Source organism: Symphodus melops (assembly GCF_947650265.1).
Source record: "Symphodus melops genome assembly, chromosome: 17".
Taxonomy (NCBI): Eukaryota; Metazoa; Chordata; class Actinopteri; order Labriformes; family Labridae; genus Symphodus; species Symphodus melops.
In genome coordinates this window covers 909,459-933,543 of record NC_136707.1, presented here as the reverse complement: position 1 = coordinate 933,543, position 24,085 = coordinate 909,459, and the positions used below count along the sequence as shown (strand labels likewise).

Genomic DNA, 24,085 nt, shown 5'->3' with positions numbered 1-24,085 from the left:
CTCCATTGTTCTGTGATGGGCCAAGTGCTGAGAAATGTTTCACTCCCCTCAGGAGGAGGAGGGGTTGGGGGGGGGCAAAACCCGGCAAATTAAGCCCTAATAATTGTGCAGATGCCCATCCTGATTTCATACAAGCAGAATAACTGAGGGGCAATTTTGTGGCATGTTGAAGCTGTGATTTCCTCAGATCCTGAAGGAGGGAGTGTGTTGAGCTGTAACATCTCTCCGGGGTGATTGTGCATATATAGACTCATGCTGGCTCTTATAATCAGAGGTGATTAATGTTACCCCCCCTCCCGACACACACACACACACACACACACACACACACACACACACACTAAAAGTGATCAGCTATTGTGGTGTGAGAGTTAAAGCTGGAGGCGCCTGTAGCTGCGCCTTCACTTCACTTGTGTTCGATGGGTGAGTGAGTGCAACAAGACAGATTACGCTCCTCTCTACAGAACAATGGAGAGGAGAAAACACTGGCAGCTCCCAAAGCCTGCCCAAGAGCATTTAATAAACTGCAAACATGCACGCATTGACAATCTTTACTCCCCCAGCCCACAACTCCTTTTATCCTTCCCCCCTCGAGGTGCCTTTAAAAAAAAAGCGCCGCAAATTGTCTCCATTTTTTTGTGGCCACAGTGGGCATGTGCCGGTCAATATCGTGTGGCCATCGACCGTGAGGTATTGATTTTATTCTAAGTGAATGGCATCCCCCCCCGGTCACTACTGTGAGCACTTTTAAAGCCGGCTCCATTCAGGGCTTTGAGACTCTCTCTCTCCAGGACTCTTAAGTCAGACGTGGGCTAAGCCATCAGCGAGTCCGCCTCCTCTCTCTCTGTGTGTGTGTGTGTGGATGAGAGAATGGCTGACTCACAGTGTTGGTGGATGAGGCAGGAAAATGGAGGCGGTCTAATGCAATCAAATGAAATTGAATTTAGCTGCCATTAAACACCAAAAACATCTGTTTTCATTAAGTTATTAAAGATGGCCCTAAAAAGATTACTGGTTGGAGGATATGGATTACTGCCGGAGGAGGAGGAGGGAGAGGGAGGGGGGGGGGGGATTTTTGTTTGGAGAGGATTTATCAGGGACCATACTTGAAGAAATGAAGCAGATTATTTAAATGTAGAGAAAGCATGTGTAAGAAATGGGTCAAATCATCTCCTTCCTGTTTTTTATTAAATGTCCCGTAGTTTCATCATGTCGTTGTTGCCGAGTGCGTTCAGAAGGGTGTTTCACTTTGTGTCCTCTCACTGTCAGAGCCGCGAGCGGAGCCAGATCTGTGTCGGCTCCGTCACACCGAGAGTCTGATTAAAAATCACTCGAACATGCAGAAGATCGTAATCCAAGATGGCCTCCACAAACTATCACAGAGTACTTTCTGATTAGTGATTGGTTGACTTGTATTGATGATGAACGACGTTCAAAGTAATGAAATCTAATATCTTCACAGCTGAGCGAACTGGCTCAGAAATACAAAGAAATACTTGTTTGGTTTATTTGTGAGGTTTTAAAGCATTAATTCTGACTCGCTCAATTTATGGCCAGAAAATCACTCGTTTTTTTTAGCGGTCTCTGTTTTTTCATCGTCCCGACGATCACGATCACGATGCTGCCGTCGTTCATGACGAGAGAGAGAGCTGAATATGTTTCTGTTTAAAACTGTTAAAAAACATTTAAAATGATGAACTGACATCGGATTGACACACACACCTTCAGTTACAGCCGCACGGTAATCAGATTACATTCTGATCTTTTTTTGGGGGGGAAAAAACATTCTTAAAATTGGCACAGAATATGTTCACATTGATCGTTTCAGTGTTTCAGGGCAATTTAATCCCTAATAATGTGTTTTGCCTCCAGCTGGCCTCTCGACCGCCTCGGACATAAGAGGGGAGCTGATTGCGGCTTTAATAGACCTGTGTGTCACCCGGACCGCAGCCTCAGGACTGGGTGTGTGACTCAGACTGAACCCCCCCCCTTCCATCTCTGCACTCCTCAAATGTGACAAGGGCAGGCCTATGCCTCTGGTCCTTGGGGGGGTTTCAGCCTGAACCCTTGACCCTTGCACGTCTTGGCGCTATTAAAAAATGAGCAGCATCATCACAAGCCTCGTTCTAATCCCGGGTAGCAGCAGCAGCACAATAGCGTCCTGTTTCGAGATTAACCAAAACAACAGCAGTCACTTTATGTTTCTCTGTTGTCTGGGTGATTGAGGCTGGGAGAAAGCGGCCCTGACACCGCGCTGAAGATAAAGCGCAGATAAACTGTGCTGTCGTCTGTGCTCCCAGTCACAGTTGTCAGGGCGCACAGTTGGCAGCTGGCGGCGCGGTCGGGAGACTGTATTTGCCAGCAGCTGCAGTAATTTGTTGTGTTTGGACTCTGTGAATTCCTTTGGTGGGAGGATGGATAGTGGATATGCTTCACAGCCGTGTTGCTAGGCTCCAGCACCAAATCTTCACGGCACAGTGTGTCAGCGCTGCCTGGTTGTTTTGGTGTAACGCAGCCTTGGAGATGGTTTCTCTGAGTCACCTGGTTTGTTCGACCAGATGACGATGACGCGCTAAAAACACGCCGCGTCCATCTGAGAATATTTACTGTTTCATGAGTCGTTTATTATGTTATTGTTGGAAATATAAAAAAATGATTGGACCGGTTTGGTTGCACCTTGCATTGACGTTTACTCCTGTGGATTAGCGGCTAATGTGCTCAGAATTATGTCAGAGGAAACGCTTTCCTGCCCTCGCCGCGGTCGCATGTGGAAGGAACGCCATGTGTGCCAGAATGATATAGTCCCTTTACCCTCGGCAGCTGTGGCCAGGAAATAGCGATATATATATATATATATATATATATATATATATATATATATGGCGGTGTAATCTTCTGTTTATGTGCTGATATTTTTTTTTTTTTAGGTTACTGTGGTGAGAGAGTATTTTCAAGCAGCTCACAGGCAGATGTGACGTTTAGGGGGCAGCTTTAGGGGTTTGTTGCTGGAAAGCTGCGCTGATCTGGACGTCCCTCCTGTCTTCTGTGTCTCTGTCGGAGAGCTCAGATTCCATCTGGAACGTGCCTTGTTGCACTTCAAACAGGAGGACTAATCCTCTTATAATGGACACAGTCGTTCCACTTGTACGTTGCGTGTGAGCGTCGGTGCCCCTGTGCAAAAGCTCAACAGAGAGAGAGAGAGAGAGAGAGAGAGCGAGAGAGTGTGTGTTGAAGCCTCTGGGGTGCGTTCCTTCTGCCATCCTGTCCAGATGCCTCGTTCCTGCCGTCTTCCTCCGCCTCTGTATGAGCTCTTTCTGTTGTCATTGATCTGAGCCACCAGCTGGTCCCGGGCCGGCCTGATCTCATTTGCCCCCACAGAGGAGCTTGTTTTTGGGCTGACGGCCCATTATGGAGACGTTCCAGCAGCTCTTCAGTTACAAATTAGCCTTAATTTCTGTGCAGCCACTCTGTTGGGTCTGCCGTCTCACTGTCGTCCACTATTGTCCTCCTCTAAAACGTCGTCCCGACTATCTCTCTTATCTCCCAGGGGAGAGAGCTAACCGTGCCTCACTAATGCACTTCCTCCTCTGTCTGTCACTGTCCTTCTGGCTCCTCCACTTCCTCCTGTGCGATCGATAACCACACGCTGCCCTGCCGCTCGTCCCTGCAGGCAGCCGAGCTCTGCCAGGCTGCAGTCGGGCCTTTGCCGTTGGGGGGCTTGTTTGCAGTCGGGCTCTGTCTCCACCCTTATTGTTGTGGGGCTGGTGGACCCTCTCGCCCGCAGTATTGTCTCGTTTCTGGGACATACCGACGCCTCTGTTTCTGCCGCGTATCCCTCCCTTTCTCTGTGCCTGTGTCTGTTTACTGTTTGAGGACGGTCAAGGCCGACTGTATAAGATTAGTATCTCTCTTTGTCCAGGGTTAACAAGCTCTGTCATGTGTTAATCTGCCCGTCCCCAGGGGGCCGAGTTTCTCCAAGCCGGGATGTGGCATGGGAAGAACGGGGTCTGAGTGTTTGTGTGTGTATCAGATTGTTTGGAGTTTGAAAGGACAGCGTGGTGTACACAATGCTCAGCCCTAAATGGTGCAGATTTTGATCATCTCTGCTCCTCACAATATTCATATTTTTGATTTTTTGTCATATTGCTACAATAAACAAACTTGTGCTCAGTGTTTTATAGTCTTGAAACACTTTAATGCAAGCCAACTTGTCGTTGGAGGACGTTGTAAAATCTTAGTGAGGAGCTCATTAGGATTAGTGCCAGCCTTTCTGATCACATGTTTCTGTGATCCAGGTGTCTGTCACACAATCTGTTGCTCCTTTTCACACACACACGCCAGCAGCCAAGTACAACAGGAGACTGGACAAGACGTGTTCCTTCCTCACAGCGGGGGCCTCCGTTTGTCTCACTGAGCGTCCCAGCAGCCCGTTTAACCACTCCACATCGATTGATAGGAATGAAGGTAATGTGCTCTATTAAGCAGGAGCGTGCTGTTGGGAGATGGATGTTGTTGTTTGTTGGTTCCTCCTTGTCTGCAAGATGTAGATCTCTTCATGAAGGAAACCAAACGCCATCGTTGCACTCAGCTGTATGTTTTTAGTTTCCTTGAGGAAATGTCATAAACTATTAGAATATAACCGTTTCTTTGAATGTCTTTCCTTTATTGTTTGTGTATGTATGTTTGACTCTCAAAGTCCAGTTCTTCTGACTGGTGTGCCCAAGCATGGTGCACCGCCCTCGGCCCTGGCACGAACAGAAGAGGGGTGCGTCAGCGCGGTGGAGTTGCTCGTGCACGAGAACGTACAGTATAATCGGTCCCTGCCTCCATTCCGGAAAAATCCCGTGACAGCTTCTTGAACACATAAAGCGATGCGTGTGTTGTGTACCAGAGGTCGCCATGCTCAGGCCCGGCGTGAGTGCATGGCCAGTTTGGGGAGAGCAGCGGTGCATCAGTGTGTGACAGTCATGGATATGCTATTCTGAGCTAATAAGCTAGCTCCACTGCTCTTTTTCAGAGTGAGGATAATCACCAGGATTTGTTAAGGTCAACATTCCTCTTAGCTGTATCTGTATCGTAAAGCTAACTGAGACGAGATTGACAGTTTAGAGGGGGCACACACTGTCCCCCCTCTCGGTTGGGACCACCCCTCCCTCCCTCTCTCCCCTGCTCGCTCGGCCCTCCCACGGTTTGTGAGGAAAGGCCATGCAGCGCAGCGAGCTTTGTTTGGAGTTTATTTGTGTGCAGCACAGAGGCGTTTTCCTGACCTCAGGTCGGGGGTGTTTGTGGAATGTGTGAGCTGTGATTAGCATCACGTTGATGCAGCTCTGGTGACTCCCAGCTGGACTTAACTGGGTGCCATGTACTGGGTTGGCTGATGTGATGATGCTTCCTGTAATCTACCTGCTAAAACAGTGTGGGTGAGACGTCTGGCAAATTCAATGTTCAGTCTGTCCCTTTAGCTTTTTGTGTTGCTGTGCGGTTGACAACCGTGTTCACAAAGAATCATATTTTTTTCTTTTTAATTGAGCTCATTTCTTTCTTCACACTTGTGTGTTTTTAAAGAACAGAAGATGTTTCTGTGCCGGGTGTCATTTGATCATTTAATGAAAGCCGCGGGTTTAAGTCGCTGGAAGTGGGACGGAGGCTTGACTGAGACGTTTGTTCAGATTCAGAGTGGGTTGAATGTACAATCTCAGGCGCCATGCCAGCGTGAGGCATCTTAAGTCTGACATTTTCCTCCTTGCAAAGAGGGGGGAATGACACACACACACACACACACACACACACACACACACACACACACACACACACACACACACACACACACACACAAAACAATCCATCTTATGTTATCATATCTGGTCACTAATAAAGCTGCATTACATTTGAGGCCGCTCACCCCGGGTCCATCGCCTGCGCTGCGTGTCTGCCTTTTGTGCTGTAAAGCCACAAAGCTGTGAATTATTCAAGCAGTGCTACTTACATCTCGCAGAGTCCTTCCCCTCAAAGAGACAAGTTTGAAAGCTGTCGTGCCATTAAGACAAGAAAGGAAGAACTACAAGTTTGAACATTTCTCCCACGTACGTGTTTTAAAAAGAGAGAGAGGAAGAAATATTTAAACTTCGCTCTTTTAGGGGAATAAACTGGATCAGTAAGCGTAATGATGTCTGAAGAGTAAGAGCATGCAAAATGTCCCGTTTAAAGCTTCCCTGGCTGCGTCAGAGGAACGCCAACGGCTCATTAGACGTGTCAAAGAGCAAACCCAGCAGTTCAGTGTTTCTGCTTCCTGCTCGTGGAGATAAAAGCAGGTCAATGACGGGGTCAGAGGCCGCCGAATGCTCATTAAAAACGCCTTCGAAACACCAGGCAAGACCTTCCAGCATCGTCTTCGCTCAAACCACCTTCTGAGTGTTTGTCCTGTCATCAGTCATCCTACAAAGATTCATTTCAGTATCAGCGGAGGGGTGACTTTCTTTTTGCGTCGTTTCTACCGTCCCTCGGCCGACGACCCCCCCCCCCCCCCCCCCGCCTCCGTCGCTGCCTCCCTTCCCCACAATGCCTCGCTTTGACGACTATTTAGAGTAGGCCCCGGGGATAGAAGACGGCTCTGCATGCACACGTGTGTGCACACAGTTGTGTACTGTGGAAGCAGAGCTGGCTCTTTAGCAGAGATTCATGCATGTTTTTAGACGGTTGGTTGGTTAAAGTGAGAGAGAGAGAGAGAGCGAGCGAGCGAGAGAGCACTTTGATTTCGGTCTTTGTGTCGAGGAGGCGAGGAGCCTCCTGCGTTTTATAACCGACAGTGACGAGACGTGAGCGCACGCCGCAGCCTTTAAGCAGATTTGACATCAACATTTAGCTTAATAACCCTCAGTGCAGCTTCACTGTTTCATCTGCATAATGATTCACAGACGGCCTTTAAACGTGTGAGCGCTGCTGGATTCTAAACACACACAATGCTAGCTTGTAGTCGACGTGGAAAAAGGGGGTCAAATTAGCAGTTTTTCTGTTAAAATATGCCGATGACCTGATTATTCAGGAGCGGCGTGTTTGTGTCTAGACAGTGAGAAAAGCGTCAGATCCCTCAGCAGAGTTGGAAGCCTTCCAGTTATTGACAGTATAGGCACCAACGCTGCTGTGTTTCAGAGACACACACACACACACAGGGTTTGTTTACATCCCAGAGTGGGTATTAAGTAGGGATGATGCCCGGGAGGATAATCTCACTTTGCAGAGGTAGCCTGCACATTATTAGCTTACTGTATGTCCAGACTTAGAACAATAACAACAACAGAAATGAAACACACTGCTCTCACCTCCAAGCATTATATATACCTGTGTACAATCTAAACCAAAGCATCACTATTCCTGCGAGTGCACCATCAGACATGGCAAGCGACCTGAAATATCTCCTCCATTCATTGTGTATTGCAAGCTGCACCATGAGAGCTTAACTTGTGTTGTCAGGAGGAGAGCAGAGTGAAAACAGAAGAGCTGCACAGAAAGTGTAGACTGAGGCGACTCGTATCGTGTATTTAACAGCAATATAAGATCATTTAATTTACATGTTTTTCTGCTTTTTTACCAGCTGTGAGAAACAAACGATGTCATTTAATCCAGTAGGAACAAAGACTGTAATCTGTGAGAGGATGGACTCAGCCGTGCTCTGATTGTTGTCGGCTGTTTTTCTTTCGGTGTTTTTGTGGCCGTTCTTTGTTCTCGGTGACTCTTCAGTTCTCGCAGAGAATTCGGAGTGGGACGCCTTGGAAGCTGCAGCCGCATGACTTGGACACTTTGTGAAGGCCAACAACAAACACATTTTCAGCCACGTCAATACATTGAGAATTTTTAAAGTTGATGATCTGCCAAACCTGAAGAACGCCGGGGCGATAGGCCCCTCCTCCTCCCAAACCTTTTCACAGCTGAACACTGAGTTCAACAACTGCAGCCTGAGGAAGTTATTGTCTTTCACATCCTTTGTGTCCGGGCCGCAGCCGGTCAGGAACGCTGACTGGCAGCCTGGTGTGGGAATCCTCCTCAGATGAAACCGTTTCACGACCATGACAGATCGCACATTCCACTTTTCCTAAGTGTTGGACCTGATGTGGCTGACTCGACCATCTGTGTGGAATCAGCTGCTGGAAATACGCACTCACTCATAAACCATTATGTATCGGGTCATTGAATACACTCTGTCCCTCGTGGTTTGAACATTTCGTTCTACCTTGACAGGATGGATTTTTATTAGATGTTCTAAACGCATATAAGACCCTGAAGAACTTAATTTACAATAAACATATTTAGATGTATGGCGTGCAGGTAGCCGAGTGCGTGCACCAAAAACCCATCAAAGAATATTTAGGTGTGTTCAGCGTCCCTGTGTAGACGATAATGTAATGTGAGCGATAGTTATGACCACAGATCAGACTTGAACCCAGGCCGTCTGACCACGACAGTCGCTGCTGTAGGGGTGTAACCTAACCACTAGGCCCCCGGTGCCCCTTTCATGATTTCGATCCCAAATTGAGGAAACATAGAATCAAGTTCCAGCCTGGTAAACTGAAACCATCGACGTGTCCACACGCTCGCCGTTTGCAGAAATGATGTTCTGCTTTCCTGCTTCTGTCTTCTGCTTTCTGTTCCTCGCACACACTTCCACATCGTGGCGTTTTGTGTTCTTGACTCAAAGAACATTTTTAGGTGAGATAAACGACAAACACAAATCAAATTCTGGATATCTGGATTCTGCCCCAAAAACTCACTCATTCATCATCTCTTCTATTAAATTACATCTCATTAAAAACCTGCTACAGCGTTAATGTGTTGATACAGAAGCAACAATGACATGTTTGTTTAAAGCCTTAGCAACCCAAAGTAATGGATTAATTGGGTGTAAGGCGTTAGCGGGGGGGGGGGGGGGGGGGGGGGATTTGTCTCCTCCTGTTTCTGGGGAGTGGAGATAAAAAGGACGTTCTGGTTGTGGTTTCTCGTCTTGTTTACACTCAGACCGCTGACTGACGGCTGCGATGACGAGCAGCAGAGATGTGCTATCTCACGTCACAGCTGTCTGCATGTTGTAGCCGTGCAATCTGGATTTACACACACACACACACACACACACACACACACAGACAGTGTGAGGAACTTTGGAGAGGAACAGTGAAATTGTCTGTCGGCCAGATGCTTCAGTCTGCTGTGGGAATCTGTAACATGAGAGTGTGAAAGAGGAGAATTGCAATCGGACATGTTTCCTGGTTCGTGGCCGGGTCGACTCAGGTCACCGTCGTTCTATCTGAACATCGGTGTGTTAATGTTTATGTGCTGCAGCTCATTAAGAATAACTTAACGTGATCTGCTCCCAGCTCTGATCACATCAGGGTCATTTTTCAGCTTGTGTGCAGATGTGTGTGTGTGTGTGTGTGTGTGTGTGTGTGTGAGGGCAACAGGACTGTAACCTGACTCGACATCCACGTTTCAGAGCCGTCATTTTAAACCACCGTCACTTCAGCACAGTGAGCCTCAGCTGAACGTTGTTTTGCCTGTAAATCTGCCAGATGATCATCACGGCGCTCATGACGCTTTATATTATCAGATTCTCTATGATGCTGTGTCACACTTACACACTTACACACTTACACACACCTCTGATGCATCCAGGAAGGATGCAACCTTTAAAGTATCCTTCAAGGTGGCTGACCTGGGTGTGAGGTCGATCCCTCCTAAAACCTTAAAGTTACCGTGTGAGGATGAATTAATGAACGAATGATTGTATTTGTTTTTCACTTCCTCCAGTGTCTGCTCTCTCTCTCTCTCTCTCTCTCTCTCTCTCTCTCTCTCTCTCTCTCTCTCTCTCTCTCTCTCTCTCTCTCTCTCTCCCCTTAAAGCTGTGACAGGTCGTGGGTAGAAAAAGAATTAAACAGAACCGTTTACATTTTCAGCATCGCTGGCATTTAAAAACCTCGTGTCACTGAAGGGTGCGGCAACAAATTGCTACCCGCCACCGCTCTCTCTCTCTCTCTCTCTCTCTCTCTCTCTCTCCCTCCCTCCCTCTCTCTCTCTCTCTCTCTCTCTCTCCCTCCCTCTCTCTCTGACTCGCTCTGCATGTTTTCGCTTGCAGCCTGTTGCATCGGCTGAGTGTATCCGGTCTTGTGTGTTGTTTGGGATACATGGTTATTTCCCTCTCAGTTTCTCTCTCTTCTTCTTTTCCCCCCTCCGGCCCTCGCTCAGCTGCTCCGGCCATCTGTGCAATGGCAAACAGAGAACAGAGGGATGAAGGGGGCTGGTAGTGGAGGGGGAGAAGAAAGGCGAAGAAGAAGAAGAAGAAGAAGAGAGGAGCAGTGGAGAATGAAAGACGGCCTTTTGGGCATGTAAGGGTTAAAGTTTAGAAGATGAGTAAAGAGGGAAAGAGGAGAGTGCAGACATGTTTTCCAGCAGCGTAAAGATGATGTGTGTCCCTCTAGAAATAGGACAGTGAGTGTGTGTGTGTGTGTGTGTGTGTGTGTGTGTGTGTGCATCCAAGCTAAGGTCAGTGGAAAGTGGGATGACTAGTGATGTCTGGATTTTAAGAGTTATACCAGAAAACTTCAGCCAATAGTGAGCTCATTTTATGTCTTGTTTTTTTCCTGTCTCCTTTGTCCCACCTCCTCCTCTCACTGTTCCCATGCTCCCCGAGCCAAGCCGCCTCCTCGTCCTGCACAGTCGGCTCCTCGCTCTGTTTATAAACTCTGACAAGCCAGTTTCCTGCTGCCTCCTCCTCCTCCTCCTCCTCGCCGCCTCCCTCTAACGTGTAAAAAGCTATCTTTTAACCCTCCCATCCTTCCGTTTTCAGAGTCACGGCGGAAACAAACTTGGAGACATTTGTCAAATATTGATGCAGATATTATGTGACAGCCCACTTTACAGACGGTTGCCCTTAGCAGGCCTCATATGCTCCATGTCCCACTTCTCGTCCTCATGTCTCTGACTGCTCAGTTTGTGGCCTCTGAGTCAAACTGTCTTCCCGACTCTGTCGTTATTGTACGTTTGCCTTGACCCACTTTACAAACACGTTCCAGCCTTTTTTCCCCCACCTCACCCTGCGTTTCTTTTTATAGCCGTTTGGACTCATTTCATGAAGCGGGCTACCTCCCATTCCTCTTCCATGTGTGTCTTTACATCATTACAGGTGCAACTTTTTACTTCACATACGTGTGTTAGCATTAATGTGCACGCACTCCCTGAGCTGTGCTATCCCTGGGGACGTCGTGATTCTGAAGACATTTTGTTCCAACCCGTCGCAGCGACACCGGCCAAATGTGTCCCTGAGCTTTTAAATGCCCCGGTGGGGATCTTTTTGCCCCGGCACGGAGATCAGCACAGAAACAACTGAAGGTTTTTTTTTCCTTCTGTCCTCCCCTCAGAGCGTGCATTCATCAAGTGCTCTTAAAATGTGTTCATCCTTTTATGTGCAAGCTTCCCTCCAGTTTGATCTTTAACTCTTCGACACCCGCACACAAATATCTCTGTGTGTGTGTGTGTGTGTGTGTGTGTGTGTGTGTGTGTGTGTGTGTGTGTGTGTGTGTGTGTGTGTGTGTGTGTGTGTGTGTGTGTGTGTGTGTGTGTGTGTGTGTGTGTGTGTGTGTGTGTGTGTGTGTGTGTGTGTGTGTGTGTGTCTGTGTGTGTGTGTGTGTGTGTGTGTGTGTGTGTGTGCGCACGATGCTGTAGGGAGTTAGTCGTTGAATCTTTTATCTCTTAGTCTCAGAGCTCACAACATTCCTGGCTGCTTTGAGCTCTGATTGGACAGACAGCAGACTGCTCGTCATGTCTGATCTTGCTGTTTGACTGACTGTGTTTTACTTTTTCTCTCTCCAGACCAGACCTACCCGCCTCCAGAGATCCTGTAGACCTGTGGCCATCCTGTGAGATCGACGTAAACCAGCCCTGCCCCTGCAGAGACGGACCACGACCACTCAAGGGGAGATGAAGCCGGATGGGGTTACCACGGCAGCGCTGGAGCCAATGGAAACATTGGAATCTAATCCAATGAACGAGGCAGCACCTGCCGCGGGACAGGAACCCAACCAGGCAGCCAGTCCAGCAGAGGGGGAGGAGCCACAGCAGCCTGCCGCAGAGACGGGCCAGGTGGAACCACAGCCAGACAAGGCCAAGGACACCCCAGCTGCCAAGACCAGCAGCAAGACTGCAGGAGACCCAAAAGCTAAAACTGCCAACAAGACCACGCCCAAGGCAAAACCTGGAACCAACAACCCAGCCAAGACCACTCCCGGCTCACGGACCAGCACGCCACAGAGCCGTCTGTCAAATGGCGTGTCCAAACCTCAGACCAATGGAGTGGCGAAGAAGGCCCCCCCTGCAGCAGTCAAAAAGACCACGCCCACCCCAGCTCCCCTCAAAAAACCAACGAGCACAACAACAGCTCCAGCACCTAAGAGCAAAGTGGGCGAGAAGAAAGCCACGGGCGCCGCGCCGGCCACCAACGGTGCAAAGCCGGTGACCGGAACAACAACAGCAGCAGCAAAGAGGACGCCATCCACGACCGCTAACGGTGTGAAAACCGGCAGCACGCCGGCTGCTGCCAAGAAGCCTCCAGGTGGGTGAAAATGTCATCATGAGACAACGAGTGGAGGTCAGTGAGTGAAGCATGAAATGTTTTCACAGCTCCGGCTGTAATGAGGAGTGTTCAGAGGAATGGGATGACATGCACATAGGATGGATTCAGCACATACATGTAACACGCTAGAGTGGCTGCTCATCCACACATGCATTCGCCCTACATCCTCCTGACATACTGTGTGAGACGTGCATCTGCCTGACCTACATCCCTCTCTAAACTTTCTCTTCCTGTGATCCACTCCAGCTCCCAAGCTCGCCTCTGCAGCTCCCGGCAAGCCCGGCTCCTCGGCTTCACCCAAGCCCGCCGTTACCAAGACGACCAGGTAGGTGTCACATCCGCCTCACTCCTCCTCCCAGACGTCCATCGAGCTTCTTCTTTTATAAAGATGAAGTGGGATCAAATCTGCAGGAAGTGACGAATACATTAGAATGATTAAGTTCAGCGTTATAAAGCTCCTCAGTGCCAGCGAGAAGCTGTTAGTTCAAAAGGCTCCGTTTGGCGTCGGGTTCAAAGAAGACAGACAATGATCCTCCTCATCGAAGCTTCGGAGGGCCGGCTGTAAGTAGGCCAGCGAGCAGCCAATGTCAGAACAGGCCTGGGAGGAACGCCTCGGCGTAGAGCAGCATTATTTATACGTTTGGGAAGGAGTGCGGTTCGGAGAGAGGGAGAGCTGCGGAGAGGAATCGAATGTTTTTAAATTCTTCTTCGGATGGAGTCTCAGCATGTGTTCTTCACCTGAGTCTCCACGTCGGGTCCTGAGGTTGTTTGCTGATGGAGCCGGCGAGGAGGCTGAAGGAGGCCTTTGTATGATCCTGATCAGATAAAAACCCTCTGTGAGCTGTTTAGTGTTCCTAACACGCCTTCCTTTCCCTTTCGTTTGTTTTTCTTTAGCTTGTTAGAGCAAAAGCCTCTTTTGTCCTCGGGCGCTCTGCTGCATGACGTGATGCGTCACCGTCATGACATCACAAACCCCTCTTCCACCTGACAGAAAGGTGTGTCAGGTGCCCGGCCTCCTCCACTCTCCATGTGCCTGCAGCAGCAGCAGCAGCAGCTGGATTGTTGAGATTACACCCAGATTACAGCTTTAATGGTTGATGTGCAAACGTCTCATTAAAAAGAATTAACCTCGGCATGTTTATAATCGCCACTTGAGCACAGAGCGGTCTTTGTGTAACCTCTATGAGCTGTGGTCATGTCGCTCGTCATGTTCCACTCAGCTAATGAATCCCAACTCTGTTAGATCACTGTTCACACATTCACACTTTCATTAGAGCCAGTGTTGAGTCAGATTAAGAACGTCTTCCTGCTCCGTACACCGGACAGGAAGTCCTACCTGCAGACACTGAGGAACGCACAGAGCAGCGGGTTCGTCCTGCTCTGAACATGGAAGATGACAGGAAGTAGGAAAACATCCATCTTGGATGTTTCGGATGGATTTTGAATCATTGAGATGAATAACGTGATTCTGATTGTTCCACCACACGTTCTCATTTCGTTGTGGATGAACCGCTCTCGTCATTCCCAGTCAGTCTCCTCCGACTCGGCTCTCCTCTCTTTACACTGACGAGCTGAGAGCCGGCGGACGCCTGTGTGTGTGTGAGAGTGTGTGTGTGTGTGTGTGAGAGTGTGTGTATGAGAGCGTGTGTGTGTGTGAGAGTGTGTGTGTGAGAGCGTGTTGAACATCAGATGCAGGACTTTGTGTTTCTGATGTGTCAGCTGTAAATGTCGGAGCAGCAGTAGATCTACATATGGATCCCCACGAGCTTCAACCTGACGATGGGCTCCTCTGACAGCACCATGTACCCTTCTGGGCATACTTTAAGTGTGTGTGTGTGTGTGTGTGTGTGTGTGTGTGTGTGTGTGTGTGTGTGTGTGTGTGTGTGTGTGTGTGTGTGTGTGATCTGCTTTGACAGGCCCTCACATTTTGGCTTTAATTAGATTTCGTCCTTCTGCTGCTTCACTCCGTCCTGACTTCAGCGCTGCTATCAGCAGAGTGGACACACACACACACACACACACACACACACACACACACACACACACACACACACACACGTGCCTGCAGCGGCTCTCCCAATTCACTCAGTGTTCCTCCAAGGCCCGATTGATTTAATTCCATCTGCAGCAGGTTCCAGTTATGAGACAAAGAAAGTGGCGTTCACTCAGTGACATCACACAGATGTCTACAGGCTCCGCCTCTCATCTCAGTCACGTTCAGCCAGTTAATCTGAATATCAGTAAAAACAAATAGAATTAAACTGGCTTCACTTTATTGATCATACGTGAAGTTATAGTGTGTGTGTGTGTGTGTGTTTGTGTAGGTGTGTGTATAGGTGTAGGTGTGTTTGTGTTTGTTTGTGTGTGTGTGTGTGTGTGTGTATAGGTGTAGGTGTGTGTGTGTTTGTTTGTGTGTTTTTGTTTGTTTGTGTGTGTAGGTGTGTGTGTAAGTTTGTGTGTGTGTTTGTTTGTGTGTGTGTGTGTGTGTGTGTGTGTGTGTGTGTGTGTGTGTGTGTGTGTGTGTGTGTGTGTGTGTGTGTGTGTGTGTGTGTGTGTGTGTGTGTGTGTGTGTGTTTGTGTGTGTGTGTGTTTGTGTAGGTGTGTGTATAGGTGTAGGTGTGTGTGTGTTTGTTTGTGTGTGTTTTTGTTTGTTTGTGTGTGTGTAAGTTTGTGTGTGTGTTTGTTTGTGTGTGTGTGTGTGTAGGTGTGTGTGTGTGTGTTTGTGTAGGTGTGTGTATAGGTGTAGGTGTGTGTGTGTGTAAGTTTGTGTGTGTGTTTGTTTGTGTGTGTGTGTGTGTAGGTGTGTGTGTGTGTGTTTGTGTAGGTGTGTGTATAGGTGTAGGTGTGTGTGTGTGTTTGTTTGTGTGTGTTTTTGTTTGTTTGTGTGTGTGTGTAAGTTTGTGTGTGTGTGTGTGTGTGTGTGTGTGTGTGTGTGTGTGTGTGTGTGTGTGTGTGTGTGTGTGTGTGTGTGTGTGTGTGTGTGTGTGTGTGTGTGTGTGTGTGTGTGTGTGTGTGTGTGAAGCCGATTGCCCACAGCGAGCAGCTTGTGTGACTGTGAATGTTTGAGCCTGATTAGTCGGCGAAGTGGACAAAGTGTAAATCCTTCCATGTTGTTTGAACAGGATGTCTCTGCGTGCTGTGACGTTTACCGACTCTACGTGTTCTTCTTCTTCTTCTCTCTCTCCAGCTGTGCGGATGATTTGAGTCCGGTGATGCATTGATAACACGGCCCGGCTGTGCAGCATGCAAACTGCCCGCTCTGTCTGCAGCTCTTATATAGGTGCTTGGATGTGTGCATGTATGACCTGCTCACATGCATAGTAAGATCAGAGCAGGCGTGTAGTTAGGATGCAGAGCATGTGTTCTTCTGCTGCCGTGTTCCTCAGTATGATGTGGAGGTAAAAAAGGGGGAGGGGGGGAGGCGTACGTGCGGTGAGCCGAACACGTGGTTCAGGCAGCACGTGCCGCTGAGCTGCTACTGCTGCTTCCTCCTGCTGTCTACACATTCAGCAGAGTGGTGTGAAACAAAAATGGTGGCAGTGGAAGTATAGGCGCCGTGTGGCTGAATAAGTCATGTGTCCCCCGCTGAGCTCCCATCACTGCTGCCGGAGGTACACCGAGTGTGAAGGCTGTGCGTGCAGAGTGAGCGAGAAGGAGGCGGGGGGGCCGAGTCAGGAAGAAGAAGCAGAGTGTGTCTCTGTGTGAAGCTGAGGGGAGTGTTGCATGATAGTAGAGCGAAGGACGGAGGAAGAGTCCACAGAAGGAAGAGAGGCGGTCAGGTGTTCGTCTCTCTCTCCTCCCTGCCACTCATGTTTTCCCATCAGTCACGCTGTTGTCCTTGTTGATGGCCTCTCGGGGACCGGGCTTTTTTTTTACTGCGGTGACTTGAGTGCCACCCTCCTCATGATCTAACTAATTACAGCTGATGTAATGGTCCTGCCCTGGTGTGTGTGTGTGTGTGTGTGTGTGTGTGTCTCAGACGCCGCTCATGTTCCAGCGTGATGCAGACGACATGTTGCGCAGGCTCTAAATCTTCTGCCGTGGGTGTGGCCGGCGGCTCCGTGATGCGGTCTTTTCTCCGCTGTGATTTTATAGCTGCAGAGCCAATTATCAAATGGACTTAATGGAAATGAAACCGAAGGAGGAGGGAGGGCGTAAAGTGACAGACAGACGGAGGCGTACATGTTTGAGTGTGAGACAAAGGTTTCAGTGTGGAAGGGTGTGTTTGTGGGTGTGCTGCAGGGATACCAGTGATATACTCACTCAGGCTCTTTTATATTTGGTCCGGTCCTCGAAGGTCGCCCTACTGACAGTTTGACCTTCTTTTGTCCTTTCCACTTTTATTCCCCCCAAACGTTAAAGATGCAGCCGGCAGAGAGAGGAGGGCTCTGCTCGTGTCGGCCCACCCTGCCTTCATATTTATGCTCTTTAATTAACACGACATCATCTTTAATCTGCTGCCTGTTCAGAGAGCAGGGAGGTCATCCCCCCCCCCCCCCCCCCCCCCCCCCCCCCCCCCCCCTGCACAAAACATCTCATTATTTAAATCACAGCCCGACTCTGCGTGTTTGTACACACAGTGAGCCTCTCTGCTCTGCGATGGAGGAGGCGTGGAGATGCAGTAAAGCTTAAATGTTATCTGTGACCCCTCGGGCACGTTAGGCCAACTTTAAATATTTTTGCTGGATGCCTCAGTTGCCTGTAGCGACTAACCGTCATCTGATTGTTCGGCTCCACTACACTTCTGGGCTGTCTGTTCAACATTTGCTTTTAACCCACATTTCATCTACTTATTGTTTTTTTTTTTTTTTTTTTCCTTCCAGAAAAGTTAGCTTAAAATATACAAACATTCCAGCTACAAGCGTCACATTCAGATTTAATGAAGCATCATTTCCTGTCAGCTGACAGCGAGCGTAATCAGGGAATAAATGAAGGCTTTAGATCAGTAGTGTCAGTGTTGTCAAACAGATCGTCTCTCTCTAACACTGTAGCAGGATCCCAGCGTGCAGAGCTTCCTCTTTAATAAGCAAGACGAAGACACTGATATGAGATCATGTGTTATCACCCTCCTCCTCCTCTGCAGCTCTCTCTAACGTCAGCCTGCCTTTTGGGATTATCCACATTCCTTTCATCGCACAGATTTGAGTGAATGCTCTCTCCTAATCTGCCCGCAGCATCTCCAAAGAGCGACTAACTTTCTAATTCTCTTCTATTCTGCCTTTCTTTTCTTTCCCTCTTGAATTCATGCAGCACCGACTCTCTCTCTCTCTCTCTCTCTCTCTCTCTCTCTCTCTCTCTCTGTGTCTCTCTCTCTCTGTGTGTCTCTCTGTGTCTCTCTCTCTCTCTCTCTCTCTCTCTCTCTGTGTCTCTCTCTCTCTGTGTGTCTCTCTGTGTCTCTCTCTCTCTCTGTGTCTCTCTCTCTCTCTCTCTCTGTGTCTCTCTGTCTCTCTCTCTCTCTCTCTGTGTGTCTCTCTGTCTCTCTCTCTCTCTCTCTCTCTCTCTCTCTCTCTCTCTCTCTGTGTGTCTCTCTCTCTCTCTCTCTCTCTCTCTCTCTGTGTCTCTCTCTCTCTCTGTGTCTCTCTCTCTCTCTGTCTCTCTCTCTCTCTCTCTCTCTCTCTCTCTCTCTCTCTCTCTCTCTCTCTCTCTCTCTACACCTCTTAACATCTTCTTCACTGCAGGACAATGTTCGGATTAAAATCTTAACATGTCACTCACAGATTCCAGAAGTGAAGCTTCAATGTGGGCGTGTCCTCGTAAAGAGCACGAAGAAGAGATTTTATTATCTGCTCAGATTCACTTCCATTAAGTCACTTAATAAAAAAAGGGGCGGGGCATTTTCGATTTCGATTTCTACACACACACACAGAGAATGTAACTCTGGTAGACTCTCTCTGTACAGTGTAAACATTAAATATTAAGAATTGGCTGAGAGGTAATTCCAGACTAAATGAGTGGAGCGTGCGGTGATGAGTCGTGCTGACAGGAAGACAGTGAGACTGAAGCCTGCATGGACATGCAGCTACCTTTCACTCGCCCAAAGACACATTTAATGTGGATCAAGTCTGAAAACGGGTTTGAACTTTTGACGTGGCCACACCTCGGCTGCTCTCCGCCTGTAATCTTATTTGTTCACCTGAACTCTGTTCCGTTCCATCAGCCAGGTCGGCTTCTTCGCCCTTACACAATGAGTCTTCTTTAAACACAGCTCCAGGCTCCAGCTGAAGGAGTTATTCCTGTCCTCCTTTCAGCATAAAAGATTAACGTGGACCCAGCCACCTTCTCTCTCTCTCTCTCTCTGCCTCCCTGTTCTCTTTCTGCCAGCGAAAGCTCAATTCTTTTTTTAGAATCAGGCGGTTAGTGTGGCTCGGGCCCAGGAGACGGCAGGACTATTAGATGTAGGTTACTTCTCTCAGACGTGACAGAGAAGCCGACCTCCAGGCCCGGCAGGCCACCAGAGCGGGGCGGGCTGATGCACACACCGCCCCAAGACGAGGCATGAAGGGCAGGTTAGACCCAGGCCGGGCTGCCTCTCCGGGGTCGGCTGTGATTCACCTCCCACACTGCTTTGCTTCACGCGCCCTCGGGGGAGTTAGTCACGGGGACATGGGAGGCTGAGCTGTTGTTGCAGTTGAGTTTTATTTGATCAGGCCCGATGGATGTTTTGCCCCAATATCTACGCTGTTATACGCTTCACTAGACTCCCTGCATCCTCATCCTCATCATCATCATCATCATCATCATCGTCATCGTGCGCCCTCTGGCAGGAGAAGTGATTTATTTACATGTGACATTTCAGGGTTTTTGGCTCCTTGTCAAAACCATCTTGAGACTCTTCTTCTCTGGCCAACCACGACCAAACGCTTCAATCCTTATCGCTTATCTTAGATTATTATTAAAATGAAGGGAACCGCCATGATATACCGTGTGGTTATGTTCAGAGTGAGGGTTGTTAAATTATAAGTGAGACGACAGTACACCAGTGTGAAATCAATCGTGGTTAAAAGGACGGTTTGTTCCTGTGACCCAGATCTTTTAAAGCATTTCCTGACTTGATTCGTCTTCTCGTGTCCACCAGGCCTGCGCCGGGCTCGTCAGCGTCGCCTCGCCCCGCCACAGGCTCGAGCCGGCCCCCGACGACCAGCACGACCAAGAGCTCCGTCTCAGCTACATCCAAACCCGCCGCCCCGAAAACCACCGCTGCCAAGCCTGCTGCCTCCAAACCAACCTCCACTGCGCCCCCTGGTGGCAAACCTCCAGCATCACTCACATCGAGAACCACCACCCCCGTCAAAAAAGGTGCAGGACAGAATTCAGTGTGTTTTATTGGTCAGTTTGTTGGGACGTTATGCTTCCATGTTTTGCTGTTCCTTTAAATGAATGAAGTCGACTTACTCATTGTTTCACCTCTTCCTGTGATGTTTCCTCACAGATGTCACCAAATCCGCCACTTCAACGGCCAAGAAGCCCGCAGACTCCCCCCTGTCCCGCCCATCTCCTGCATCAAAGTCGGCTAAACCCGACGCTCCCAAATCGGCATCGAAATCAGACGCCGCTGCTAAAAAGCCTACCGGGACACCAAGCCGCCCCAAGACACAAGACAGCAAGCCCACACCTTCCAAGACCCCCGCCTCCAAACCCAAGACCTCCAGTCCCAAGAAAGCCGTGGGCAGCAGCACGCCGACTCCTGTCAAACGTGGCCCGAAAGCTGTAGCAGCAGAACCAGGAAAAGAAGCTGCAGCAGCAGAACCAGGAAAAGAAGCTGCAGCAGCAGAACCAGGGAAAGAAGCTGCCGCTGCTGTAGCCGCCGCAGCCGCTATCGCTACAGCAGCCGCTGTCATTGCCAGCCCGGAGGAACCAGAACCACATGCAGAGGTCCCTCTGAAGCCGTCTGCTGGAGAAGCTCCTGAGCTGATGAGCAGCCAGACTGAAGAAAAAACCGCTGAACCAATCACTGCACCAGAGTCAGAAACAATACAACCAGAACCGATTCAAGAACCGGCAGCGATCCGTGAACCAACACCAGAACCTGTGAGAGAACTGTCCCCCCTAGAAGATCTGTCTCAGCTGTCAGAGGCTAAACTGCTCCCTGAACAAGCCTCCGACATTCAGCTGCCGGTCCAGATGGACTTTAAATTCGAGGAGAGTGTCAACAGCTCGGTTCAGTCCCTGGGAACGACGGTCATGTCTCCTCCCTGCTCCCCACCGGGCCCGGTTTCTCCTGCTCGAGAGCCACAGAGCGCCTCCTCTCTGCTGGACATGCATGTCCAGTCTGATCCCTGGGACAAGAGCCCGTCCCACGCTGCAGCTGACTTTGCTCCCCAGAGTCTGGTCAACATGATGGACTTCCAAACAGAAGAGCGGCAGGAGTCGAGCGAGGAGGAGGAGGAGGAGAAGGAGGAGGTGCTGTTGATGCCTTCTTCCAGCGCTCCTCCTCCTGCAGAGCCTTTCAGCATGGCGGCGCAGCCACAGTCTTTAAGCGCCCCGCTCAGGGTGGATTTCTCCTCCGGGGACCTGATGTCCCCCCATGAGAGGGAGGAGGCCGTGGAGAAGGCTGATGAGGAGATAAATGAGGACGATGAGGATGAGGAGGAGGATGAAGACGAGGAGCAGAGGAGACTGGGACACCTGCCTTCCTCCATGATCACTGAAATGAGCACGTCTCAGCCCTCGGAGGAGTTCCAGGTCCGCTCCTCGGCGTTCGGCGGCTCCGCCGGTTGGCACGGCGACGACCTGCTGTCTGGAATGGACTCGGAGGACGTGAGCAGCTGCACCAGCAGCCGGCAGCACGAGATCTCCGAGCTCAGCAGCACCCAGCACACCGCCCTGCTGGAGGGCACCCAGAGCTCCGACGCCCTGGTGGACTCCAGCCTCCGGGGCTCGGAGGGAGACGGGAACCTCATGGGCTCTCCCAACGTGGAAACCCTGGCGAATGAAGAGGAGGAAGACGAGGATGAAGAGGACGAGCGGGTGGACGACATGGACTTGAGTTCGGAGAGAGTAGAGGAGCAGCAGAAAGTGTTTCAGCAGAAAGATGAAGAGGAGGAGGAGGAGGACGAGGATGTGGAGATGCACAGTGAAGGGGTGATGGAGAGCTGTGGGATCGTGGATGAAGATGACTTCAATGAGGAGGAGCGTTTAGACAACCTTAATCGATCAGGTGCTGCACCCTGTGTCCCCCCCGCCGCCGCCTCCTCCTCCTGGGACCAGACCAACCCCTTCTCTGGGTCCTGGACTCAACCAGCCTCTCTGCTGTCTGTGTCCTCCCCCAGCCCCATTTCTGACCACGGCGCCGCCGAATCCGAAACTCCAACCCTGTCTCCTGCTCAGACACGTTTGGACAGCGGCTCCCCGTCCTTTGCTCCTCGCGACGAGGCGAAGAGCTCCGAGCAGGACGAGGATCTGTTCGCCGCTCCGGCCGTGGATTTGTCCCAGCCTGGCGCTCTGAGTGCCGGCGCTCCTGCTGCCCACAGCGGCAGTGAGACCAGCACTCCAGAGGATCTCAGGGACTACGACAGCAGCTCCGGGGTGGAGTCTCGCTCTGACAAGCAGCAGACCCCCGTGCCTGCTTCGGTCCAGCCCGACATGGAGCAGGACCTTGGTATTCACCTGGAGAAAGGGGATGGAGAAGAGGAAGAGGCGGAGACACTCCCCGCCGATGAAGTCCTCGGAACGGGCCCGCCGACCGCTCCAGCCTCCGCCCCGTCCTCCCCTTCCACTTCAGGAGACGAGGCCAGCGACACGGAGGGCGAAATGCAAATCAACGACCCGGACGCTCCGGCCATGATGGATGAGAGCGCTGGATTCGAGAGCCCGCCTCCCGCTCGCAGTCTGCCGGCTCTGGACGAGGACGAGGAATCCGCAGACACGGCAGTCGCAGAGGGCGAAGAGGATGGAGGCGGGGCGACCCCGCAGTCCGCCAACTCCGTGGCGTCTTACGGCTTCGACTGCACCACGTCCAACTCAAACGCTCACTCCATGGCCGAGAGCTGCGGGAAGAGTCCCGGGATCTTCTCCCTGGAGAACGAGGAGCAGCTGCCCGAGGAGGCCAAAGACCCCTCCCTCATCAAGGAGCTGACGCTGCCATCGGCCGCTGCCGCCGCCCAGGCAGACGACCTGCTGGACAGACCTGTGGACCTGATGCCTTTGGGCCACGCGCCCAGTCTAGACGAGCACCACTACATGTTCGGGGGGAAGGTTGCAGTAGATCACCTGGAGGAGGTGGATCCGTTGGAGCCCAGTCGCCACCTCGGGGCCGACGACTCCGGAGACCCCAGCGACAGCCAGCCACCGTACTACTCCACCATATGTGATAAGACTGATAGTTTTCTGGCAGGTAACGTATAAGTCCCTCCTATTACCCCCTGGAATGCACCTTTTCCCCGCAACCCTCCCCCTTTACCTGTTATTTGTTTTCTCTCCGGTTGGGTTAGACGGATTAGAGGAGAAACAAAAAAAAAAAAAAAAAGGAGAGCAAGATTGTAGGAAAAGATTTAAAAAAAAAAAAAAAAAAATGAACAAAGGAGATGGATAAAAAACTGACTGTAGCAATTTTGAATTGAAGCCTCCCTCTTTCATACTGTTCTGGTCGTGGTGACGAGTGTTTGGCTTAAACTCCTTTATGTACAATAGTTACTACCATTTTCTAGTAGGATGTTCTTTTTAAGTAACACTGCATATCCTGTCGCCCCTCGCGGGGTAGTGACTGATTGGTCCGATGTGACTGAGCTTTTAAACCAAGAAAAAAAAAAAAAACACAGATGGATTGAAATGGACTCATTGTGTATTTATCCTACTGTTTTTACCGAACAAATGTCAATGATCTTTTTTTTTTTTGTTTTGTTTTTTTGTATCTGCTTATTTGTTGTTGTTTTTTTGTTTTGTTTTTTTCTGGTCCTCCCTACCCTGTGTACACAACGCTTCATGTTCAGCAGCACCATAGCGATAGTAGAAAAGCTCTTTTTCTTTTAGCTCTGAAAAATAAAAGGCTAGATATTAACACGGCTTGTTTGGGGGGCGCCGGGCGGATCCGTTGGATGTAGTTACTGGGAGAACTAGATTGCAGTTGGTGAAGTTTTTTTTTTTAATGTGTGCTTCAAGAAGGTTCCTCGCTCTTTGCATAAGTTGTTCAGGTATATAAACGTGCAGTCGAGTACAGTATGTGTGTCAGGCTTTTGGTTTGTTAAGTGGCGAAGCTTCAAGCCTCAGTTAGCTGATCATCTGTGTTCAAGAACAGACCGTAGCCTTTTCTTTGTGATGACACCCTGCGACACTCTCAGAGCTTTACACTCACTCCAACCTTCTCCTAGTGGGTGTTTGCTTTACTATTTCAACAGTATATTGCATGTTTAACTAACATTAAGACTGTGTACTATCTTGAATTTGAAACAATTCTACACTAGACGTGTTCATAAATGATAAATGGTTCACACTAGGTTATCTTTCAAAATTCCATTAAAACATCATTGCAAGGCA

The 24,085-nt window shown here is 49.8% G+C and overlaps 1 protein-coding gene across 1 annotated transcript in view; it reads left to right on the top strand.

Annotated features, from left to right (window-relative positions):
* The window catches only part of prr36b (proline rich 36b), a 24,953-nt gene extending 868 nt beyond the window's left edge, over nucleotides 1-24,085 (top strand). Inside the window, exons 2-5 of the mRNA XM_079366322.1 lie at nucleotides 11,854-12,592; nucleotides 12,860-12,938; nucleotides 19,689-19,909; nucleotides 20,043-24,085. Of these exons, the coding sequence (XP_079222448.1) occupies nucleotides 11,962-12,592; nucleotides 12,860-12,938; nucleotides 19,689-19,909; nucleotides 20,043-22,957 (3,846 nt within the window). The 5' untranslated portion in view covers nucleotides 11,854-11,961 and the 3' untranslated portion in view covers nucleotides 22,958-24,085. The remainder of the gene's footprint in view (nucleotides 1-11,853; nucleotides 12,593-12,859; nucleotides 12,939-19,688; nucleotides 19,910-20,042) is intronic.